General features: G+C 52.0%; 1 protein-coding gene across 3 annotated transcripts in view; it reads left to right on the forward strand.

Moving 5' to 3' along the window:
* The window catches only part of IGDCC3 (immunoglobulin superfamily DCC subclass member 3), a 39,542-nt gene extending 32,802 nt beyond the window's left edge, over positions 1-6,740 (forward strand). For 2 of the 3 annotated variants that reach the window (XM_074327556.1, XM_074327557.1), the window contains 9 exons: positions 327-485; positions 1,665-1,830; positions 2,090-2,337; positions 2,542-2,706; positions 2,981-3,172; positions 3,327-3,431; positions 3,899-4,037; positions 4,196-4,415; positions 4,700-6,740. In XM_074327556.1, coding sequence (XP_074183657.1) covers positions 327-485; positions 1,665-1,830; positions 2,090-2,337; positions 2,542-2,706; positions 2,981-3,172; positions 3,327-3,431; positions 3,899-4,037; positions 4,196-4,415; positions 4,700-4,858 — 1,553 coding nt within the window. In that variant the 3' untranslated portion in view covers positions 4,859-6,740. The remainder of the gene's footprint in view (positions 1-326; positions 486-1,664; positions 1,831-2,089; positions 2,338-2,541; positions 2,707-2,980; positions 3,173-3,326; positions 3,432-3,898; positions 4,038-4,195; positions 4,416-4,699) is intronic. The other variant, XM_019725832.2, reaches the window with a different exon arrangement.
* The last annotated feature ends 12,910 nt before the right edge of the window (positions 6,741-19,650 follow it).

Genomic DNA, 19,650 nt, shown 5'->3' on the forward strand with positions numbered 1-19,650 from the left:
GACAAATGAGGCTTGGAAAGGTCCATTTAATACAAACTCCTTACTTTCCTGATTGAGAACCTGAGAGAAAGAGACGTGGAGGTCACCAGTGAGTCACCCATGCTAGAATTCAGACCCAGGCTGCACTGCTAGAGGAGAGGTGTCTGTCCTGCTCCTGCCACCTCCACCGTGCCTTAGGCGGTGCTTGGGAGGAAAGGTGTTGAGTCGAAGATTGGGGCCCCTGGAGGACTGCTGGATCTGCAAACAGTCTGGACTGTTCCTGCACTTCCTCCTCTTCCATACTCACCTTCTGGACCCTCCCTCCTCTCTCTCTCCTTCTTACCCAGATGGTCGCCCCATTGGGGTGGAGGGCATCCAGGTGCTGGGCACAGGGAACCTCATTATCTCAGACGTGACTGTCCAACACTCGGGTATCTACGTCTGTGCGGCCAACAGGCCTGGCACCCGGGTGAGAAGAACAGCACAGGGCCGGCTGGTGGTACAAGGTATGTATCTCCCCACCCCCAGGAGAGGAGGGGAAGGGGCTTCCACACAGTCCCTCCTTCTGCCCGGTTCCTTATCTCATCAACATCCCTCGTCCAAGCCCAGGACCCCAGATTCACCCAGTTTCCTATACTTGCCCTAACCCTGTCGCTGCCCCTCGCCAGGTCCCCAGGCCAGGCCAAATGGGCAACTCTCTTCTCTCCCCCAAGAATGTGTGTGTTGGGAATGGGAGGACATTCTTGGTCATGAGTCCCACAATGGCCCTTCCAGGTGCCAGCACACGTCCTCTAGTCATTTCCACTGAAATTCTCAGCTGCTTTCCCACCCTATGTCGCTCACATGTGTCCCTTGTGCCACATACTATTTCCATTCACACGTGGGGCACTTCCACACTCACACCTACCTGCATGCTCTCAGTGTGTTTCTCATTTGCACACTCACATCCCAGCCCCCCCACACACACAGAGCTGGCCTCCAGTTCCTCAGTGCAGGGCCTCTGCAGCCGACCAGGTCATTCTGTCCATGCTCTGGCCCTTGGGCTCAACTGTTCCCATGGAATGGGCTTGGATTCCCCTTCTCAGGGGCTGTTTGTGGCCGTGCCCTCCCAGAGAGCTGGGGAAGGGGTGGGAGAGAGGGGTATTAGGAACTTAAATGCCCGTTTGTTTAGCATTCCATGTGCCATTCATCTGTCCAAATGAAAGTGATGGAGCATTTCATTTCTCGGGTGTTAATGGAGGCTTGAGGCCCGGGATTGGAGGAGAGCAGAATTAAATGTCGGGGCAAGGGGGGTTGGCACGGAGGGCTCATCCATCTCTCCGTCATTACCGCCTTCGAGGTGCAGCCAAACCTATTAGCACATTTATTTATTTAACAATTTCCTGAACAGGGAGCTCCGCTTGATTGCTTTCGGATACAAATGTCAGTCTTTTAAATAGTCATTAAAATGGAGTCCTCTCTTGGGTCTGCCTCTGGGGCGCATGGAAGTAGGGCCTGCCACCATCTCCTGGAGCCTGGGCCACACCTGGCGGATTTTCCAAGGCGTGTGTGTTGGGAGCCCACCTTGTCCCCAGCAGACCTCAGGCCCTGTCCCCTCTCCCCCTGCCTCTTCCCTTCACTCACAGCTGTATTGACTCTCTCCACCTGACCCTCACTGCTCCTCATGCTTCTCTGTCCCCACCCAGCCCCAGCAGAGTTTGTCCAGCATCCCCAGTCCATTTCCAGGCCAGCTGGGACCACGGCCATGTTCACCTGTCAAGCTCAGGGTGAGCCGCCCCCTCACGTCACGTGGCTGAAGAATGGACAGGTGCTGGGGCCAGGAGGCCACGTCAGGCTCAAGAATAACAACAGGCATGTGTGTGGTGTGTGCCGGGGGCTGGGCCTGCAATGAGTGGCCATGGCAGGCTTTGCCGGGGAAGACCGCTAAGTTGGGAGTCTAGAGTCTTGGGTTTGAGTCTCAGGTCTGCCACTAACCTGCTGGGAGACCTCAGAGCATCATTTGTTTTCTGGAGGAGCTCAATGTCTCCATCTCTCAAATGGGGAGATTTGGCCAACCTGCAGGGGTACTCTGGGAGATGGAGGGGACCTGAGGCTCTCCCTCCCCTTGTAGCACCCTGACCATTTCTGGAATCGGCCCTGAAGATGAGGCCATCTACCAATGTGTGGCCGAGAACAGTGCTGGCTCCTCACAGGCCAGTGCCAGGCTGACTGTGCTGTGGGCTGAGGCGCTGCCCGGGCCCCCCCTCAATGTGCGGGCAGTCTCCGTATCATCCACTGAGGTCCGTGTATCCTGGAGCGAGCCCCTGGTCAACACCAAGGAGATAATAGGCTACGTCCTGCATATCAGGAAGGCCGCCGGTATGTGGGGGCCGAGTGGGCAAGGCTGGCTCTGCACCCCTTTTTCTTGTTCACTGTTTCTCATCCCTTTCAGTAGGGCATGTCCTGATCTAACACCTTTCATCCCCTCCCCCTCCCCGGCACCCTGGCTGCCCTCATTTCCCCAATGCCGGCAGGGTTCCCTCATGCCCCTTACACTCCCTGCCCTACCCTTTGCCTCCCCAGACCCCCCGGAGCTGGAGTACCAGGAAGCAGTCAGCAAGAGCACCTTTCAGCACCTGGTGAGCGACCTCGAGCCCTCCACTGCCTACAGCTTCTACATCAAGGCCTACACACCCCGGGGAGCCAGCTCCGCCTCGGCCCCCACGCTGGCCAGCACCCTAGGTGAAGGTGAGGCCCGGGTATGGACCAAACCGCAGACACCCAGCGTAGTAGAGCAGAACCACCATGCACACCTGTTCAGGTTGTGCACTGCACAGGGTGCCTGGCTCCGAAGCTGGGTGGGGCTGGGTCTACCTGGAGCAAGGGGTGTCCTTTGCTAACTCATATAAAGGTGCTATTTGAGCAACCTAGGGTCAGAGGCCAGAAAGCTGTTACCCACGTGGGGTCTGGGTCAGGTGGAAGGTGGGAAAAGCCCTCACACCTTGGCCTCCTCTGCCTGCAGCCCCCGCCCCACCCCTGTTGTCCGTGCGGGTGCTCGGCAGCTCCACCCTGCAGCTGCTGTGGGAGCCCTGGCCACGGCTAGCCCAGCACGAGGGCGGCTTCAAGCTGTTTTACCGCCCAGCAAGCAAGGCCTCCTTCACCGGCCCGATCCTGCTGCCTGGAACTGTCTCCTCCTACAACCTCAGCCAGCTCGGTGAGGGGGACACAGCCCAGGCTGGGGGAGCTGGGCAGGGGTCCAGTGCCTGAGGCCAGGAGGTGGTGCGCAGGAGTCACCTCTGTTTCCCAGCTGGGACAGAGCCACCTGGTGGGGGCTGGGTGGTACCTTAGCAGCCCTGCCTTTTCCCCAGACCCCACTACAGTGTATGAGGTGAAGCTGCTCGCCTACAACCAGCATGGGGATGGCAACGCCACAGCCCGCTTTGTGTCGTTGAGGGGAGCATCTGAGAGGACAGGTGAGGCTTGGGGATGGGTGTGGGGCTAAAGACAAGCACTCAGGAAAGGAGGCCAGGGCCTGAGGAAGGAGGGGAACAGTGACCAAGAAAGGCAGCGGGAGGAAGGGTGCATGCAGCCCTGGAGAACATAGGCTTAGATTTGAGTTTGAAGTTTGGCTGTGCAACGTTCTAGCTGTGTGACCTTGGGCAAATTCCTTAACCTCGCTAAGCCCCAGTTTCCTCCTCTCCAAAAGAGAGACCACACCTACTTTACAGAGTGGTGTTGAGGATATATAGTGTTATTTCCAGCATCTGGCACATAGTGCCTCAATAACAGGTAAAAAGAACAAAGAAGTTTGGGTGGGGTCCCATAGGCAAGGACAAAGGGTCTATGGACTTGGGGGTGGGACTAGCTGAGGGATAAGGAGGCCCCAGAGGTTGGGGTGCTTCAGACCAGAAGAGCTACAGCCCCGACCCTGCCCCCCCAGCCCTGAGCCCACCGTGTGACTGCCGGAAGGAGGAAGCCGCCAACCAGACATCCACCACAGGCATCGTCATCGGCATCCACATCGGGGTCACCTGCATCGTCTTCTGTGTCCTCTTCCTCCTGTTCGGCCAAAAGGGCAGGTGGGCGCTGGGCCAGGGAGAGGGGTGGACTGAACATGGTGGGAAGGCCTGGAGAAGGAGGCGCTGCAGGGGACAGCAGAGTTTGAGCTCACTGTCTCTATTCTTTTGTTCTCACTCCCTCCCACGTCCCTCCCCCTGACTCTTGGCTCACCCCTTAGGGTCCTCTTCTGTAAGGATGTAGAAAACCAGCTGTCCCCTCCTCAGGGCCCCCAGAGCCAAAGAGACCCTGGCGTCCTGGCTCTGAATGGGGCTGGACAGGGAGAGCGGGGCCAACTGGGCCGAGACGAGAAATGTATAGACATGAAGGAACTGGAGCAGCTGTTCCCTCCGGCCGGGGCAGCGGGCCAGCCAGACCCCAGGCCTAACCCCAGGCCCATGGTGAGTGCCCCCATCTGAGCAAACCTCTCCCTTCAGGCTCTGGCCAGCTCCTGATCCTGCCCTTTCTTCCCCTTGGCCGTAAGCCCTGGTTATCAGCCTTTGCCAAGTTCTAGGTCTTCTCCAGATGCAAAACATGGCTGGTGCATCTCTCTGTGCCCCTGAGTCAGGCATGGAGGCCTAGAGACCCTAAGCCCTGCGTGGGATTAGAGCGTGACCCTCCGGCTGGGGAACTCATGGGCCTTTGGCCCTCATGCTGACACCTGTGTGACCAGCCCATTCCCCAGCAGGATCCTGTGGCCCCCGCCCTGTGTGAGGAGACCCAGCTCTCCGTGCTGCCTCTTCAGGGGTTCAGCCTTCTGGAGGAGAGGACATCGGAGGCCAAGGCCCCCTGTGCAAGCCCCGTGGCTGTCCTGCCGCCGCAGGATGCCAGCCCTGGCCATTGAGGGGAAGCGCAGGCTACCTGGCCTTCCACAGCAACAGCTGCCCAGCCAGCTCTCTCGGGACAGTAGCCAGCGTCTGGCAGATTCTGGAGACGGGCAGCCCCCCATTCTCAGGTCAAAGGCAAGATTTCTCCTGTCATGTGGGATACATATGGGGGCTCCCCAGCATTTCTGTCCTGACTGCCCCTCAGGGTGTCAAGACCTAAAATAGCTTCGGCAGGGAAACTCCCAAGGACCTGGGGGGGTCCCTGCAGGAGTCCCTCCCTTGGGCTAATGCCCCCTTACTTGGTACCTAATGCCTCTACTTGGTACCCACATGACTTGGAACTGAACTAATGTTTCCCTTTTTTTAAAAAAAACACAAAACTTAAAATGAAAAAAAAAAAGAGAGAGAGAGAGAAGAGAGAGGAAGGTAAATTAGAGTCCAAAAATATGCCCCTGCTATGGCTGGGCCCCTGACACTGTCGCCCTCCGCTGACCTTGTTTTCTCAGGATGGATTTTTGCTGTTTTGGTTCTCAGCACCTACCTCAGCCGGAATGAATGTCCTTGGGGGAATGGGTCCTGGCCTCAGCCCCTCCTCCCCCACAGAGCCCCAAATGCACTCCTACCTCAAGCCCCTTTATGGGCACCCCTTCTCCCTCCCCACATTGTTATCCAGAATTAAAAAAAAAAAAAAAAAAAAGTTCTTCCCCATTTCCAGGTGTGAAAGAAACGTCTACCTCAAGGCTCACTGGCTCTTTGGGCCTGTGTTGTTATCACTGGACCCTCCCCTGCTGGCTCCTCCTCCTGCCTGCAGCCCTTCTTTCCCCCAGAGAGGAGGCCAGAGGCTAAGTCACCAAGGGTAGGCCTCTCAGGACCTACAGAAGTCACGATGGAATTGGTCAAAGAAAATGTGAAAAAAAAGCCAAAAATGAGAGGAAATTTTGTTCCTTGACATATAAATTGTTACTCCAAGCTGGCCACCTCCCAGCCCGCTGCCAGTGCTCTGTCTTATCTCGTCTGTCCGCTCCCATGTTGACCCTCTCAGCCAACTTATGCTTCACTGGGATCTGGATGACCCTCTCTCTCTGCCAGGGCCTTGGGAGGGTGGATATCACCCTGCAGCCTGCCCCCTGTCCCGCCCAGACACAGAGCCCTGGAGCAGGCTGGTCCCTGGAATGTACTGTGTGTGTGAGACGGGTGTGTGCGTGGGGGGAGGGGGTCCCCCCAGCAGAGGCACCCCAGCCCTCTGTCCCATGGGACGCAGACAGCTTAACCCACCCTTGGACAGTAGAAAGCACTGTCAGCAGATGTGGCCGGAAGCTATTTTTATACAAGGTATGTTTAAGGATTTTTATGTTCTTGTGACTTCTTGTTTCTCTTTTCTGTTGTTGTTGTTCTTTAAAATAGTTAAAGAAGAAAAAAAGAAAACCAAGGAAACATATTTTTGGTTACACTCAGAAACATTTTTTTAAATAGCAGAAAGAAAACTTTTTTTTTAAAGGCAAAAAGATAAGTATATTCCTTAAGTGTGAGATTAGACCATAAAGTCCCTGACCCCAACCCTCTAGGGACACCCCCCCAACCCTGAACTTTAGTTAATTAGCTGAAAAAAGTAGACTGTGATGTTTTCCTAGGAGACTGGAGTCATGTCCGTGTGGACTTGGAAGAGCAATCTGCCCCTTCTCCCAAATGCTGGGCCTGTGCTGAGGGCTTCTTAAAGCTCCCAGTCAGTGCCCCCTCTGTCCATGCAGTGGCTTCTCTGCACCCCCCTTTCATCCTGGAACCCCTTCGCCTGTGGGAAGCGTGGGTCTGGGAGAGAAGGGGATGGGGGGCCACCGCCCTGACTTGGCCTCCCTTATGTCACACTCTACTCATTTTGACTGAATAAAAGTCCTTGTTGCCAAAGCGAACCTTGAGTTTTTTGGTGGCTGTGTCAGGTCCTGGGGGCAGGGGTGAGAGCGCTGGGATAAAGGCAGCCCGTGGTGGCTGGGTTGTTCCCTCAGGGCAGAGCCCAGAATGATAGCAGCAGATGCTAGCACCACTTACAGGCACCACGCATGCTAAGCCTTCTCCATGGTGGAGGCTTCCTAGGTCCTCACAACCTCCCCGGGAGGTAGATCATTCTAGTTGTCATCCTCTCCATCTTACAGAACGGATAAGCCACATGGCAAGATGGGAGCTCGCATCCAGGCCAGGCCCCCTGGTTCCAGGGTCTGCATTCTGACCACTGCTCCACACTTCCTTAGCTGGCAGTAAGGAAACCTAGGCCAGTCCCTGGGCTCCACAGGGACAGGCCGCCAGCCCTGAGCCAGGCACTGAGCATGTGCCTTTTTTATGCACTGTCTACAAGGAAGGACTATTTTCCTCCCCATCCTCATGGGGCTCTGACTGAGGGACTTTCTTTTTTTTTCTTTTTTCTTTTTTTAAAGATTTTATCGGGGGAGGGGAACAGGACTTTATTGGGGAACAGTGTGTACTTCCAGGACTTTTTTCCAAGTCAAGTTGTTGTCAGTTGTCCTTTCAATCTTAGTTGTGGAGGGTGCCGTTCAGCTTCAAGTTGTTGTTCTTTCAGTCTTAGTTGTGGAGGGCGCAGCTCAGCTCCAGGTCCAGTTGCCGTTGCTAGTTGCAGGGGGCACAGCCCACCATCCCTTGCGGGAGTCGAACCAGCAACCTTGTGGTTGAGAGGATGCACTCCAACCAACTGAGCCATCTGGGAGCTCAGCGGCAGCTCAGCTCAAGGTGCCGTGTTCAATCTTACTTGCAGGGGGCAGAGCCCACCATCCCTTGCGGGACTCAAGGAATTGAACTGGCAACCTTGTGGTTGAGAGCCCACTGGCCCATGTGGGAATCGAACTGGCAGCCTTTGGAGTTAGGAGCATGGAGCTCTAACCGCCTGAGCCACCGGGCCGGCCCTGAGGGACTTTCTAAGGCATGAAATCAGAACCCCTGGTCCGGCCTCTCCATTCCTCCCTGTCCTATCTTCAGTCCAGGCTCCTGAAGCCAGATGTCGGGCTGCCAAGGCTTAGGATTGGCCAAGAGAGATTTGGCTTAAAGGTGCTTGTGCTGACAAAAATCTGGAGGTCTCAGAGGGCCTGAAGCTCAGCGAGAGGCAACAGTGTAATACAACGGCTTAGAATGTCAGTGTCCCCTCTACTGCTGAAATGGAAAGCCAGGGCTCACTTCTTGAAGAAGGCTCTGCAGGTCTGAAGGGCTGGGTTCTGTACCCAGAAAACTTCTTGAGAGGAACAAACTAGGATAGTGGTTTGCAAGCTGGGTTCGCTGGCTGTGGCGAGGCGCATGGGGGAACGTCTCCAGGGGCATCTACACCCCCTGCCCACCCTCACGAAGAGCAGCTCCACTTTTATCTGTCTTGTATGTTGGGCACTTCATTAGATTTCATTTTGAAACAGAGTTCTGCTCCTGAAAGAACGTTTGAAAGCCACTGGTCTGGCACTTCTGGAAGAGGCCTACCAGGGTGGTTGTGGCCGAGGTCGGTCCAGAAATGGTGATAGTTCTGTGGATGCTGGACTGAGAGAGTCTGAGGCCACCACGTCCTGCATCTCAGGGGGAAGTGGTTGACTTGCTCTGATTTTCCCAGAGGAAAGAACTAGGCTCAAATGTAGGCAGACTACCTCACCTTTCTCTAAGGAGAACTTGGCAAACACAGGAACTGTTCAACAGCTCTAGCCATCCAAGGGTTGTCTGGGGAGGTGGTAGATTTGTCATCTGTTCAAACAGATGCTGCAGGGGTGGGAGTAGACCAGGTCACCTCCAGTGCCCCTGTCCCCTCCCAGAGTCCAAGATGCAAATATCTCCCCCAGGGAGGCGTCAGGTAAACATTTAGAAATCACCTAATGTGACCCATGTAGGTATATGCAAATTGCACACAAATTACATGCAAATACAGGCAGGGCCTCTTATAACAAGGCCCTGAACCAAGCTAAGGTAGAAGGAGAAGCAGGATTCCAATTGGGAGTTTACAGAAATAAGTGTCAAAGCTGAGTGGCCCAGCTGGAGTTTGGGTCCTGAGATCTCAAATAGTGTAGAGGCCTCAGACTGAAATACACACACACACACATACACGTACACATAATCTTTGGGCAGAAAGCCGCAGCCAGGGCTTGCAACCTGCTCCAATTAGCTACAGCTCTGTAACAAATCACCCCACGACTCAGTAGTTTATCCTAACATTTATTTTGCTAACCACTCTGCAGTTTGGGCAAGGCTCAGCAGGACAGAGGTCTGCTGCATGCAGCCTCAGCAGGGCAGCTTGGAGCCTGGGGCTGGAATCATCTGAAAGCCCCTGGCTCCCATATCTGGTGGCTGATGCTGGCTGCAGCCCCAGCACCTCCATGTGGCCTGGGATTCTGCACACCCCAGTGGCTGGGATCCAAGGACAAGCATCCTGAAGGAGAGCCCGGTGGAAACTGCATCATTATTTCGAACCTAGCCCTGGACATCACAATGTCGCATCCACCTCAGGGAATGCCTATTCATTAGAAGCAAGCAGTGAGGGGTGAGGGAGCCAAGGGGAGCTGGTGCAAGCCTGAGATCCTCACCTTCCCAGGGTGGTAGACATCAGAATGAAAGGGACCACTCACCCCTTATGAAACAGATGAGGCAACTGGGGTAGGGGTTGCTCAAGGTCACAGGGAAGTTAGAGGCAAAGCCAGGGCTGGAACCCAGGGCAGCCACACCCTGCCTGGACCCTTTCCACTCAACCCAGCCAGGCCACAGTCAGAGACCAGTGGGAGGGGAGAGGGAGAGGAGCGAGGTGGGGGGCTGAACATGGAGAGCAGGTGGGCTATTACTTGGAGAGGGGGGAGTAGGGCAGTGAGGGGAGTCACCAGCTCAGGATGGGGGTTGGGGGGTGGGAGTGGGGGGTGGGGTGGGGGAAATCAGGGTTAGAAACAGGACATGGAGGAGTGGGAGCAGCCAAGGATGGGAGGGACTGTCCTAAACTCTAGATCAGGCCAGAATCAGGGAGGGGGACATCTAAACCCAGGCCCCACTCACAAAGAGGTATTATAAGGACTGACTCAGGAGTTCTGTTACTTCCCTGGGCCCTAGGAGCCACCTGAGGCACGGAGGGAGGAGGGAGAGGAGAGGCTGAGAGGAGGACTGAGGGTGGAGTCAGGCTGACCTGGAAGGGAAGGGCTTTGCTCCTTGAGCTTGCGAGGGGTGTATGCTGGACTTGGAGCTCCCGAGCACACAGATGGCCTGTTGGCCACCCACTGCCACGTGCCCACCACAACCATGCTGCAGGGTCTGGCCCTGGCCATCCAAATACCCACAGCCTGGCCTGACTGTGGATTAAATTAAGTTCTTTGATCTGATGTCAAAAGCATAATCAACAAAAGAAAAAAATAGATACATTAAACACCGTGAAAATTAAAAACTTTTGTGCTTTAAATGACACCATCAAGAAAATGCAAAGACAATCACAAAATGGGAGAAAATAATTGCCAATCACGTCTCTGATAAGAGACTTGTATCTAGAATATATAAAGAACTCTTATAACTCAATAATAATAACAACTCAATGATAGAATGACAAGTAATCCAATTTAAAAATGGGCAAAGGATATGAATAGACATTTCTTCAAAGAAGATACACAAATGGCCAATAAGTACACAAAAAAAGAAAAAAACCACAGTGCGATATCACTTCACTCCCACTAGGATGGCTAGAATAAAAAAGTCAGATAATATCGAGTGTTCTTGAGGATATGGAGAAATTGGAATCCTCATCCACTGCTGGTGGAAATGAAAAATGGTGTAGCTATTGTGAAAAACCTTCTGTCAGTTCCTCAAAAGTCTGAACATATAGTCACTATGTGACCCAGCAGTTCCACTCCTGATGCATATTCAAGAAAAATGAAAACACATGTTTACACAAAAACTTGTACACCAATATTCATAGTTGCATTATCCATAATGGTTAAAAAGTGGAAACAATTTAAATGTCCATCAGCTGATGAAGGAAGAAACAAAATGTGGTACATCCTTTCAATAGGATATTATTTAATAGTAAAATGGATGAACTTTGAAAACATGCTAAGTGAAAGAGACCAGTCCCAAAGGACCATATGTTGTATAAATCCATTTCTATGAAATGTCCAGAATAGGCAAAAGTGAAGGAGATTAGTGGCTGCCTAGGACTGGGGGCTTGGGGTTGGGGGAAAATGAGGAGTGATTGCTAATAGGTACAGGGTCTCTTTTGGGGGTGATGAAAATGTTCTAAAATGGTGGTGATGGTTACGTAACTCTGGGAATAGAGTAAAAACCATTGAATTGCACACTTTAATGGATGAATTATATGGTCTGTGAATTACATCTTGATAAAGCTATCATTTAAAAAAACTTGCTGGGGCCGGCCCAGTGGCTCAGGCAGTTGGAGCTCGATGCTCCTAACTCCAAAGGCTGCCGGTTCAATTCCCACATGGGCCAGTGGGCTCTCATCCACAAGGTTGCCAGTTCAACTCCTCGAGTCCCGCAAGGGATGGTGGGCTGTGCCCCTGCAACTAGCAACAGCAATGGCAACTGGACCTGGAGCTGAGCTGCGCCCTCCACAACTAAGACTGAAAGGACAACAACTTGACTTGGAGAAAAGTCCTGGAAGTACACACTGTTCCCCAATAAAGTCCTGTTCCCCCCGCAAAAAAAAAAGTCTTAAAAAAAAAAATACTTGCTGAGAGAACTCAGTTCATAATAAGCGAAGTGTGTAGTTTAAGTGTTCAAAAGATCCCATTGTTACAGACAGAGAAACTGGGGAGAAACTGGGGTGGGCACAGCAAAGTTACTCAAAGTGGAGGGTGGGGGGGCCGTAGAAAGTAGTCAGTAAGCTTGAAGGGCCCTCTGCACCCGGCCTGGCCTCTCTGGAGCAGAGCCTCTGGACCAAGCATCCCAGTCTGGAAGCTCTGTGCTCCTGGGAGAAAGGCTGCGACTTGAGGGTTTTGCTGCCGCCCTGTGGAATTGGTGAAGATTACAGCTTTGGAGACTAAGGTCGAATCTCTACCCACATCTGATTGAAGCTAGCAGTTAAGATGTGCTCTGCCCCACACAAGAGAAACACACTGAGCCAGCCAACAGTATAGGTTTAAGAACAAAATAACTGCAATCTATCCGTACGGGTACAAGCAACAAGCTGTGGGAACAGAAGAAAGCCTGAAGTCTGGGATTAAGGAAGGCTCAGAAGAGGACTGGAGAAGGGGGAAAGGGCATACAAGGCTGAAGACAGAGTGTGAGCAAAGGCTTGGAGGTGTGAAATGCATGGTGAGAGTTCTGAGCAGCCAGGAGGCTACCACTTGCTGCACGCAGGCTGACATTTAGTAGATGCTTGTGGGGACAGAGCCAGGAGAGCAGTTTCCAGGCTCTCAACCTCACGTGGAAAGGTGCTGGCTCAGGTAGTAGATGGCCATCAGCTGTGACTAGTTGGCAATTGGCTGTAACCAGTTAGCCAATAGCCACTGATATAACTTCCATGGCTACACTAGGTGGTTGTTGGTTGGTTGGCAGAGAAGCGGACAGCGGATTGCGGATCGTGTGGCTCCTGCTTCCTGTGTCTCTAACCCAGCCGCCACCGAGAATATAGTGGTATGACTCCCCTATCTATGGCTCCGTGGGTGCTCCTTTTTTGGCCTCGCCATACTCTGTGTCCACCCGTCGAGAGCAGGAGCGGGACCAGAGAGCCTGCATTGCAATGCTCAATAAATGTATGAGTGAATGATTACTAGACTTGCAGAGCATATGTCTTTTGCACAGTCGATGTGTCTAAGGAAGGCCTTATGTGGCTTGCCAGGTGGAAAGGGAATCCGGCAAGAGGGTCAGAAAACCTGGAGCTTCCTCAGGGAAGGGAAAGAGCCTCTATGGAGTCTTTAGTGCCCCAATGATAATGACGACACCTCTGTTATTACTTGTTGTGGTGTTTGATAGAATACCTCCGCATTACCTCATCTGAGTTTTCTCACAGCCTTGTACTGGGCAGGGCTCGACTTACTGTCGTTCTCCCATTTAATAGATGAGGAAACTGAGGTCCAGAGAAGTGAGGTTGTGGAGCTGAGGCTTGAGCCCAGGCCTCCTTGTTCTAAGCCCATGTTGTCTGCTGACTTGTTACCTGTGTATTGAGAAAGGGGCAGGGAACTTGGGGGCAGGTAGGGGGGGAATGGTTTAAATTGACTGAAAGAGATTTTCTTTTTGAATACTGAGGAGAGACCCGGAATGTCAGACCCTGGAGTAGGTGGTGTGGGGACAGAGTCCCAGAGAACAGTTTCTAGGCTCTCAGCCTCACGTGGAAAGGTGCTGGCTCAGTTATTAGATGGTCATCCGCTGTGGCCGGGTGGCCATCAGCTGTTACCGGCTAGCCATTAGCCACTAATATAACTGCCATGGCTACGCTGGGGTTTGTTGTTTGGTGGAGAAGCAGATGGCGGATTGTGGCTAGCAAGTGCAGTTAGCAAGTGCGGATGGCGGGTTGAGGATCGTGTGGATCCTACTTCCTGTGTCTCGCCCTGCCACCAGAGACTGGGGTGCAGGAAGACCCCTCGTTGGGGTACTGGCGGATGTTTGCTTTTGTGTCTCGAACAGCCGCCATCGAGAATATAATGGTATGACTCCTCTATCTGTGGCTCCGTTGTTGTTCCTTTTTGGCCTCACCATATCCTGCGTTTCTGTGCGGGGAGCAGGAGCTGAGATCCTGCATGACAGGCGGGTTGGGCATGTTCTAAAATGCAAGTTGGATCAGGAACCTGCCATAGCTCCCCATCGCTCCCAGAGCAGTGCAATGCTTTTGGCCTGGCATTCACGGCCTCTGCACAAGTGGCAGCGTAGCCCAGGCCGGCGGTTAAGAGTACCAGCTTGGGTTTGTAATCTCCACATAGCCACGGTCTGGCTTCGTGACCCAGTACATGTCCCTTAACCTCTGGTACCATTTCCTCCTCTATAAAGTACGGATGAAGATAGCACCTACCTGCTAGGTTGTTGTGAGCAGTAAACAAGCCAGTTATGTGAAGCACTCAGGACCACGCTTGCTATTACTATTGCCCATTATGTATAATCAGAACAGAGCCTCGTTTTTCGCTCCTATCATCAGCGCCAGCCCTCCAAGTTGGGCTCCTGGCTTGTCAGGAACGTGCTGCACACCGTGTGCCTCCGGGCCTTTCTGCACGTTCCTTCAGGCTGGAATACTATCCCACCCTCCTCCTCCTTTCTCAATCCTTCGGAACACTGACTCTTCCCAACCCTTCCTGATCCTTTCCAGCTAGAATCACTTCTCCTCCCTTGGCCCTCCCTCGGCACCTTGCTTAACCCTCCCATACAGGACAGTCTCCATCTGCAGCATAACATACACAAGATGTACGTCTGTCGTCTCTGCTCTGAGAACTTTGCATGTGAGTTTCCTGAGATCAGACGCAGTGTCTTATTCTTTATGACCCACCAGCACTGTCAGGGTTCAGCCCAAAACACTCAGAAAAGGCTTGTGGAAAGAAAAAAAAAGCAGGAAAGCAAAGAGGGAGGGAAGGAAGGAGCGAGGAAGAAAGATGAAGAGAAAGGAGAAAAAGATGAAAGGTAAATTAGAGATGATGCAAAGAGAGACTTTAAGAGAAACCAACCCCAGGCTCCAGTGGCCTTCTAACACCTTTGGGGAAAAGACCATGGAGACTGGAGACTTTGGGTGATTTGCAACTCTCCCGCTGGTCTTATTTTTATTCCTTGAGCCATGGCATTGAAACAGACTTTGAAAACCTCCAAGTGGCTCTGGACTTGCTTTGTAGCCCCTCTGCAGCTCAATTTCCTCGTCTATAATAGAGATAATAACGGTACTTATCTAATTGGGTTGTTATGAGGATCAAATGAGAAAATAACTGGAAAATCCTTGGTACCTGGTCCATAGTAAGAACTCAATAAATGCTGTTATGATGGTGATGGTGCAATGATTCTGAGAATTCCAGACATGACCGAATAAAGGGCTGCACACTAACCTTGGAGAGATGCCTGTTGTCCTAGTGGCCTGGCCAGTGGTCACATAGACGTCGCACTGTGTTTTCTCTTGGGCCTTCCCACCCATCTCCCCAACAAGATGCACAATAAAGACGCCCGATGGCTTGATTAAAGAAAGCAGACACACGATTAATTTCAATTTTAGACACACCTCCACCCACGTTTCCCACAGAATTGCACACCCTATTCCAATTTACACACTGAACCAACATGGAATTTTCCAGCGGTTTATGAAGCCTTTGAAGTGACCAGACCAGACTATTGATTTATTTCCAACTAACCTCTCTCTTTGAACCCAGAAGGGTCAAGGTTAATTATATAATAAAACACACTGTGCCCAGCTGCCTCCTCTGAGGGCGCAGGGAGCCCCCAGACCTTTCCGAGCCGGCTAGCGGTAGATCGGATTTCTGATCCCTTCCCCGCATTCATTTCCTTCATCAGGGCCCATTAAGAAGAAGAAAAAAACAAAACAACAAAAAAGTCTGACCCCCTCATTTCCTTCCTGAGAGATAAATTTTAATTTGCTGGAAACCAACAAAGGGGATCTAAGCCATGTTTCCAGGCTGTCCCCCGCAGTTGCAGAATCTGGCTGGGAGCACCTACTCTGGGGCTGACTGGGAAACGGGCTGGGTGCAGGGGTGGTGGAGGGAAGCAAAGGGGTGCAGACCCCAGTCTGCCTCTCCCACAATGGGGAGGAAGCCCCCAGAGGGATGGACTGCTGGTGCTTTCCGCACAGCCTGTGCTGGTTCCCCCTTCCTTGCTGGCTGAAGTTAGTTAACCAAGCCACTGGCCACAGCCTCTCCTGTTTGCTCTCAGTGTGTCCCCAACAGCCACACGCATGAGGTGGGAACTCCTGAATTCCCGCTTTCTTGGTTGATGAAACAGGCTCCCAGTGTTCACAAAACTGGTTCCAGTTATCACCAATAGGAAGTGGCAGGCCAGGATTGGTACCCAAGCTTCTGTTCTCCTTGCTAAACAATGGATTCTCTTCCCTGCCTCCTCCCAATGTTTTTATTTCCATCATTAAAAGACAGAAGAAAAAAAAAGATTCAAAGCTATTATGTACTATATAGTCCCTTACCCAATGTCCCCAATTGTTCCAATAGTGTCTACTCACTGGGTCTCCCAGATCCAGGATCCAACCAAGACTCGCCCACTCTCTTGGTTGGCAGGGCTCTTGATTCTCCTGTTCCAGAACAGCCCCAGCCTTTTCTGTTTTTCCTGACTGTGACATGTATGAATGGACGAGGTCAGTTGTCCTGCAGGGTGACCCACACTGTAGATTTGTCTCATGTTTCCTTCTGACTAGAGAGTCAGATAATATTTTTGCCATAAACAGTTCACATGTGGTGCTGTGTCCTTTTTAAGGCATCACATCTGGAGGCCCATGATGCCAGCTGTTTTGGGGGAGGGGCCCAAGATTTTCAGCTCAAAGGCCAGATGCTTGTTCTTGGCCTCCTGGAGACTCCTCAGTGTGGAGGGAAGGCGTGTGAGTGGTTCTGCATGCGGGTGCTGTTAGCATTAGCCACTGGGACGCTTCCAACCCCAAAGGTTGGAACCTAGAACCTTGGAAGGAAATCCACCCCACATAGCCTGGGATGCATGTTCCCATTTCTTCTTACTATGTTTGCGTCAAGTACCCACCTCTGCCTCCATGGGGCCTTCGTGACTCTCAGGTAGAACCAATTTCCTTTATTTCCCTCCTCTCTGCTTCCACAACCCTTGTGTCTGCCTCATTGCACGGTTTGTCTCAGAGCAATAGCGGCCATTATGGAGCTGTTACTGCCCCCATACATTCAGGGCCCAGCCCAGTGCCCACCATAAATATTTGCCAAATAAGTTGTAACCACTGCCCCACCCCCAACCCCCCGGAAAAAAACCAGTCTGCCTTGTGGTAAATCTCAGTTTTACATTTCCAACATCCAAAAATGAATTGGAAAGCTGTTTAAGTAGTCTTTGACGAATAGCCTGGAAGAGGTGCTGGAGGATAAATGCTATTGCATGCCATGCACCAAAGAGTCCTGAATGTTCTCTTTGCCCATCTGTCTCCCCATCAGCTCATGCCTCCTCCTTCACCTCCAAATCTCTCTTCTTTCTCTCCCCAACTCCTACAGATACTGGATTTTCTCTCATTCTTGCCCCAATCCCTCCTCCCTCTGGATCAATGTAGCTCTATGCCTTAAAAAAATTGTTTATTAATTTAAGTCAAACGAACAATATATGAAAACATTCTCTTTGTTAAAAAAAAAAGTAAAATGCTGCATTAATCCTCTTTTATGCATAAAACCACTCCAAACCCAGTCCCTTCTCTGGGTAATCATTGTTATCAGCTTAGGGTATCCATCTGGGCTTTTGTCTCTAATTATAGATTTCCATATGCACCTAAGTCAAATATATGGTATATTAAATAATGCCATCTCTATTTCCAACATGTTTCCAGTGCTGCAATAGACAGCCTTACACTGTCTCACTGTATTCATCAGTGTGCGTTTCTATAGAGTAGAAATGAGAGGATTCGCTGGGCCCTGGGGCGTGTGCATCGTGAATCTCACGCTGCTGGCTGCCGAATGATGACCCTAGGTGACTGAGCATCATTACTCTCTGCCCACAGTCTCTGAGAGGACCAGGACCACTTCGGGCATGTGGGGTCACTTCCATCTCTCCAGAGGCTGCTCTGAGGACAAAAGAGAAGATGCCAGGAGTTTTGCCCATTGATAAACACCTAGTTCAATCCCAACAATCTTAGCTGATTTAGAAATGATTTAATAGTTTCCCTTATATAGCACAGACTAAGGGCCAAGCACTGTGTTAATACATTTAACACTAAACCTATGAGGTTGATACTTTTATCATCATGCCTGCTTCACAGAAGTAATTGAAGCACAGAGAAGTTAAGTAACTTGTTCGAGGTCACACAGCTAGGAAGTGGGAAAGCTGGAATGAGAACACAGGCAGTGTGGCTCCATGGCCGGAGTGGTAACCACTGTATAACACTGCCTTTCAAGTTTTTATGTGGGCATACCACCCCTGCCATTAGGCACATATATTTGTTTTCCAATGCACTATTCTTATTCTGTTATTCCACTTGAATCTCTCGATGACTCTTTGAGGAAAAGGAAGATCCAACTTAGAGATGGGAAAACTGAGGCTCAGAGAGAGCCCTCACCCAGGGCGGCAGCATAACAGGAACAGATTTCATGTCAAAAGAAAAGCTCCCCTGGGGGCCGGCCCGGTGGCTCAGGCGGTTAGAGCTCCATGCTCCTAACTCCGAAGGCTGCCGGTTCGATTCCCACATGGGCCAGTGGGCTCTCAACCACAAGGTTGCCAGTTCAATCCCTCGACTCCCGCAAGGGATGATGGGCAGCGCCCCCTGCAACTAAAATTGAACACGGCACCTTGAGGTGAGCTGCCGCTGAGCTCCCGGATGGCTCAGTTGGCTGGAATGTGTCCTCTCAACCACAGGTTTGCCAGTTTGACTCCCGCAAGGGATGGTGGCTGTGCCCCCTGCAACTAGAAAACGGCAACTGGACCTGGAGCTGAGCTGCGCCCTCCACAACTAAGTGGTTTGCCAGTTTGACTCCCGCAAGGGATGGTGGCTGTGCCCCCTGCAACTAGAAAACGGCAACTGGACCTGGAGCTGAGCTGCGCCCTCCACAACTAAGACTGAAAGGACAACAACTTGACTTGGAAAAAAGAAAGGAAAAGAAAAAAAAAGAAAAGCTCCCCAGGCCTGTCCCCACTCTGTTTAGTCATCTCCCCTTCCCTACCTGCTTTCCTCCTCGTTTTGTGTCTTTATTTCCTTATCTCCCCCATCTAGTCAAGCATCCACTCATCCTTTCAAGAAACATTTCTTGAACCCAGGAGGTGCCAGGTTCTGTGGCCAGTGCTGAGGATTCAGATGTGACTATTGGGGTTCTCCCCGGGAGGGCCAGTACCGAGTCAGCTCCTATCGTCTGCGTGCTGCTTGTTCAGCCACCCTTCTCACTCCTGCTTTCCCCTCCCCGGCCCAGGTCAGAGACCAGAGCTCCCTTTCTGTCCGCCTCTATCACCCTATGGCACATACTGGAGAAGGATTAAGACTCATGAAATATGAGCAAATAGAAACCAGCAGTGGTGACCCAGAACAGCACATTTTCAGAGGAAAGCCCGCATCCCATGCCTGCTAACTGCTCTGGAAAACCAGGCTGCAGTCCCATGGGAGAGGCTGACACATCTGGGCCAGCAGGATGCCCCATACCCAGCCTCACAGACTAACCCCAGGAAATGGTAGCTGGTGACCTAGGGCAGAGAAGTGGGCAGGTCCCCAGACTCGGTGGTGCTGTGTAGCATGCAGCATTTGGGGTGAGCGTGTTTGTGCATGTGTGTGCACATGTGTGGATGTGTGAGCGTGTGCACATACACGATTGTGTGTGTGTATGCACCTATGTGCATCACGTGTGAGTGTGCATGTGTGCTTGTGCCTGTGTGTGAGTATGTGTGGGTATGTGCCAGCGTGTCCAACCTGGCCATCTTGGCGTGACTGTGCAGCCCTGCTTTGGCACTGCTGCGTCTTTCATCCCCACAGGGAGCAGTGTCTCAGTCAGGCCTGGTGAGATCAGCTGTGTAGCTGAAGGCAGGAGGGTTCTGATCACAGGTAGTGCTGTTTGTTTCCGTTACACTCTTATCTCCACTCCCCTGAGCCCAGGGTTTAGCATCATAAAATGTCAGAGCCTGGAGGGAAATTTGGAGATTACCTAACTCAGGCCCTCCCCTGACATGTGGAGAGATCAAGCCCCAGGGAAGGTACTCATGGCTGGAAGAGGTCACCCAGACA

The sequence above is a fragment of the Rhinolophus sinicus genome, linkage group LG03, assembly GCF_036562045.2.
Source record: "Rhinolophus sinicus isolate RSC01 linkage group LG03, ASM3656204v1, whole genome shotgun sequence".
NCBI classification, from domain to species: domain Eukaryota; kingdom Metazoa; phylum Chordata; class Mammalia; order Chiroptera; family Rhinolophidae; genus Rhinolophus; species Rhinolophus sinicus.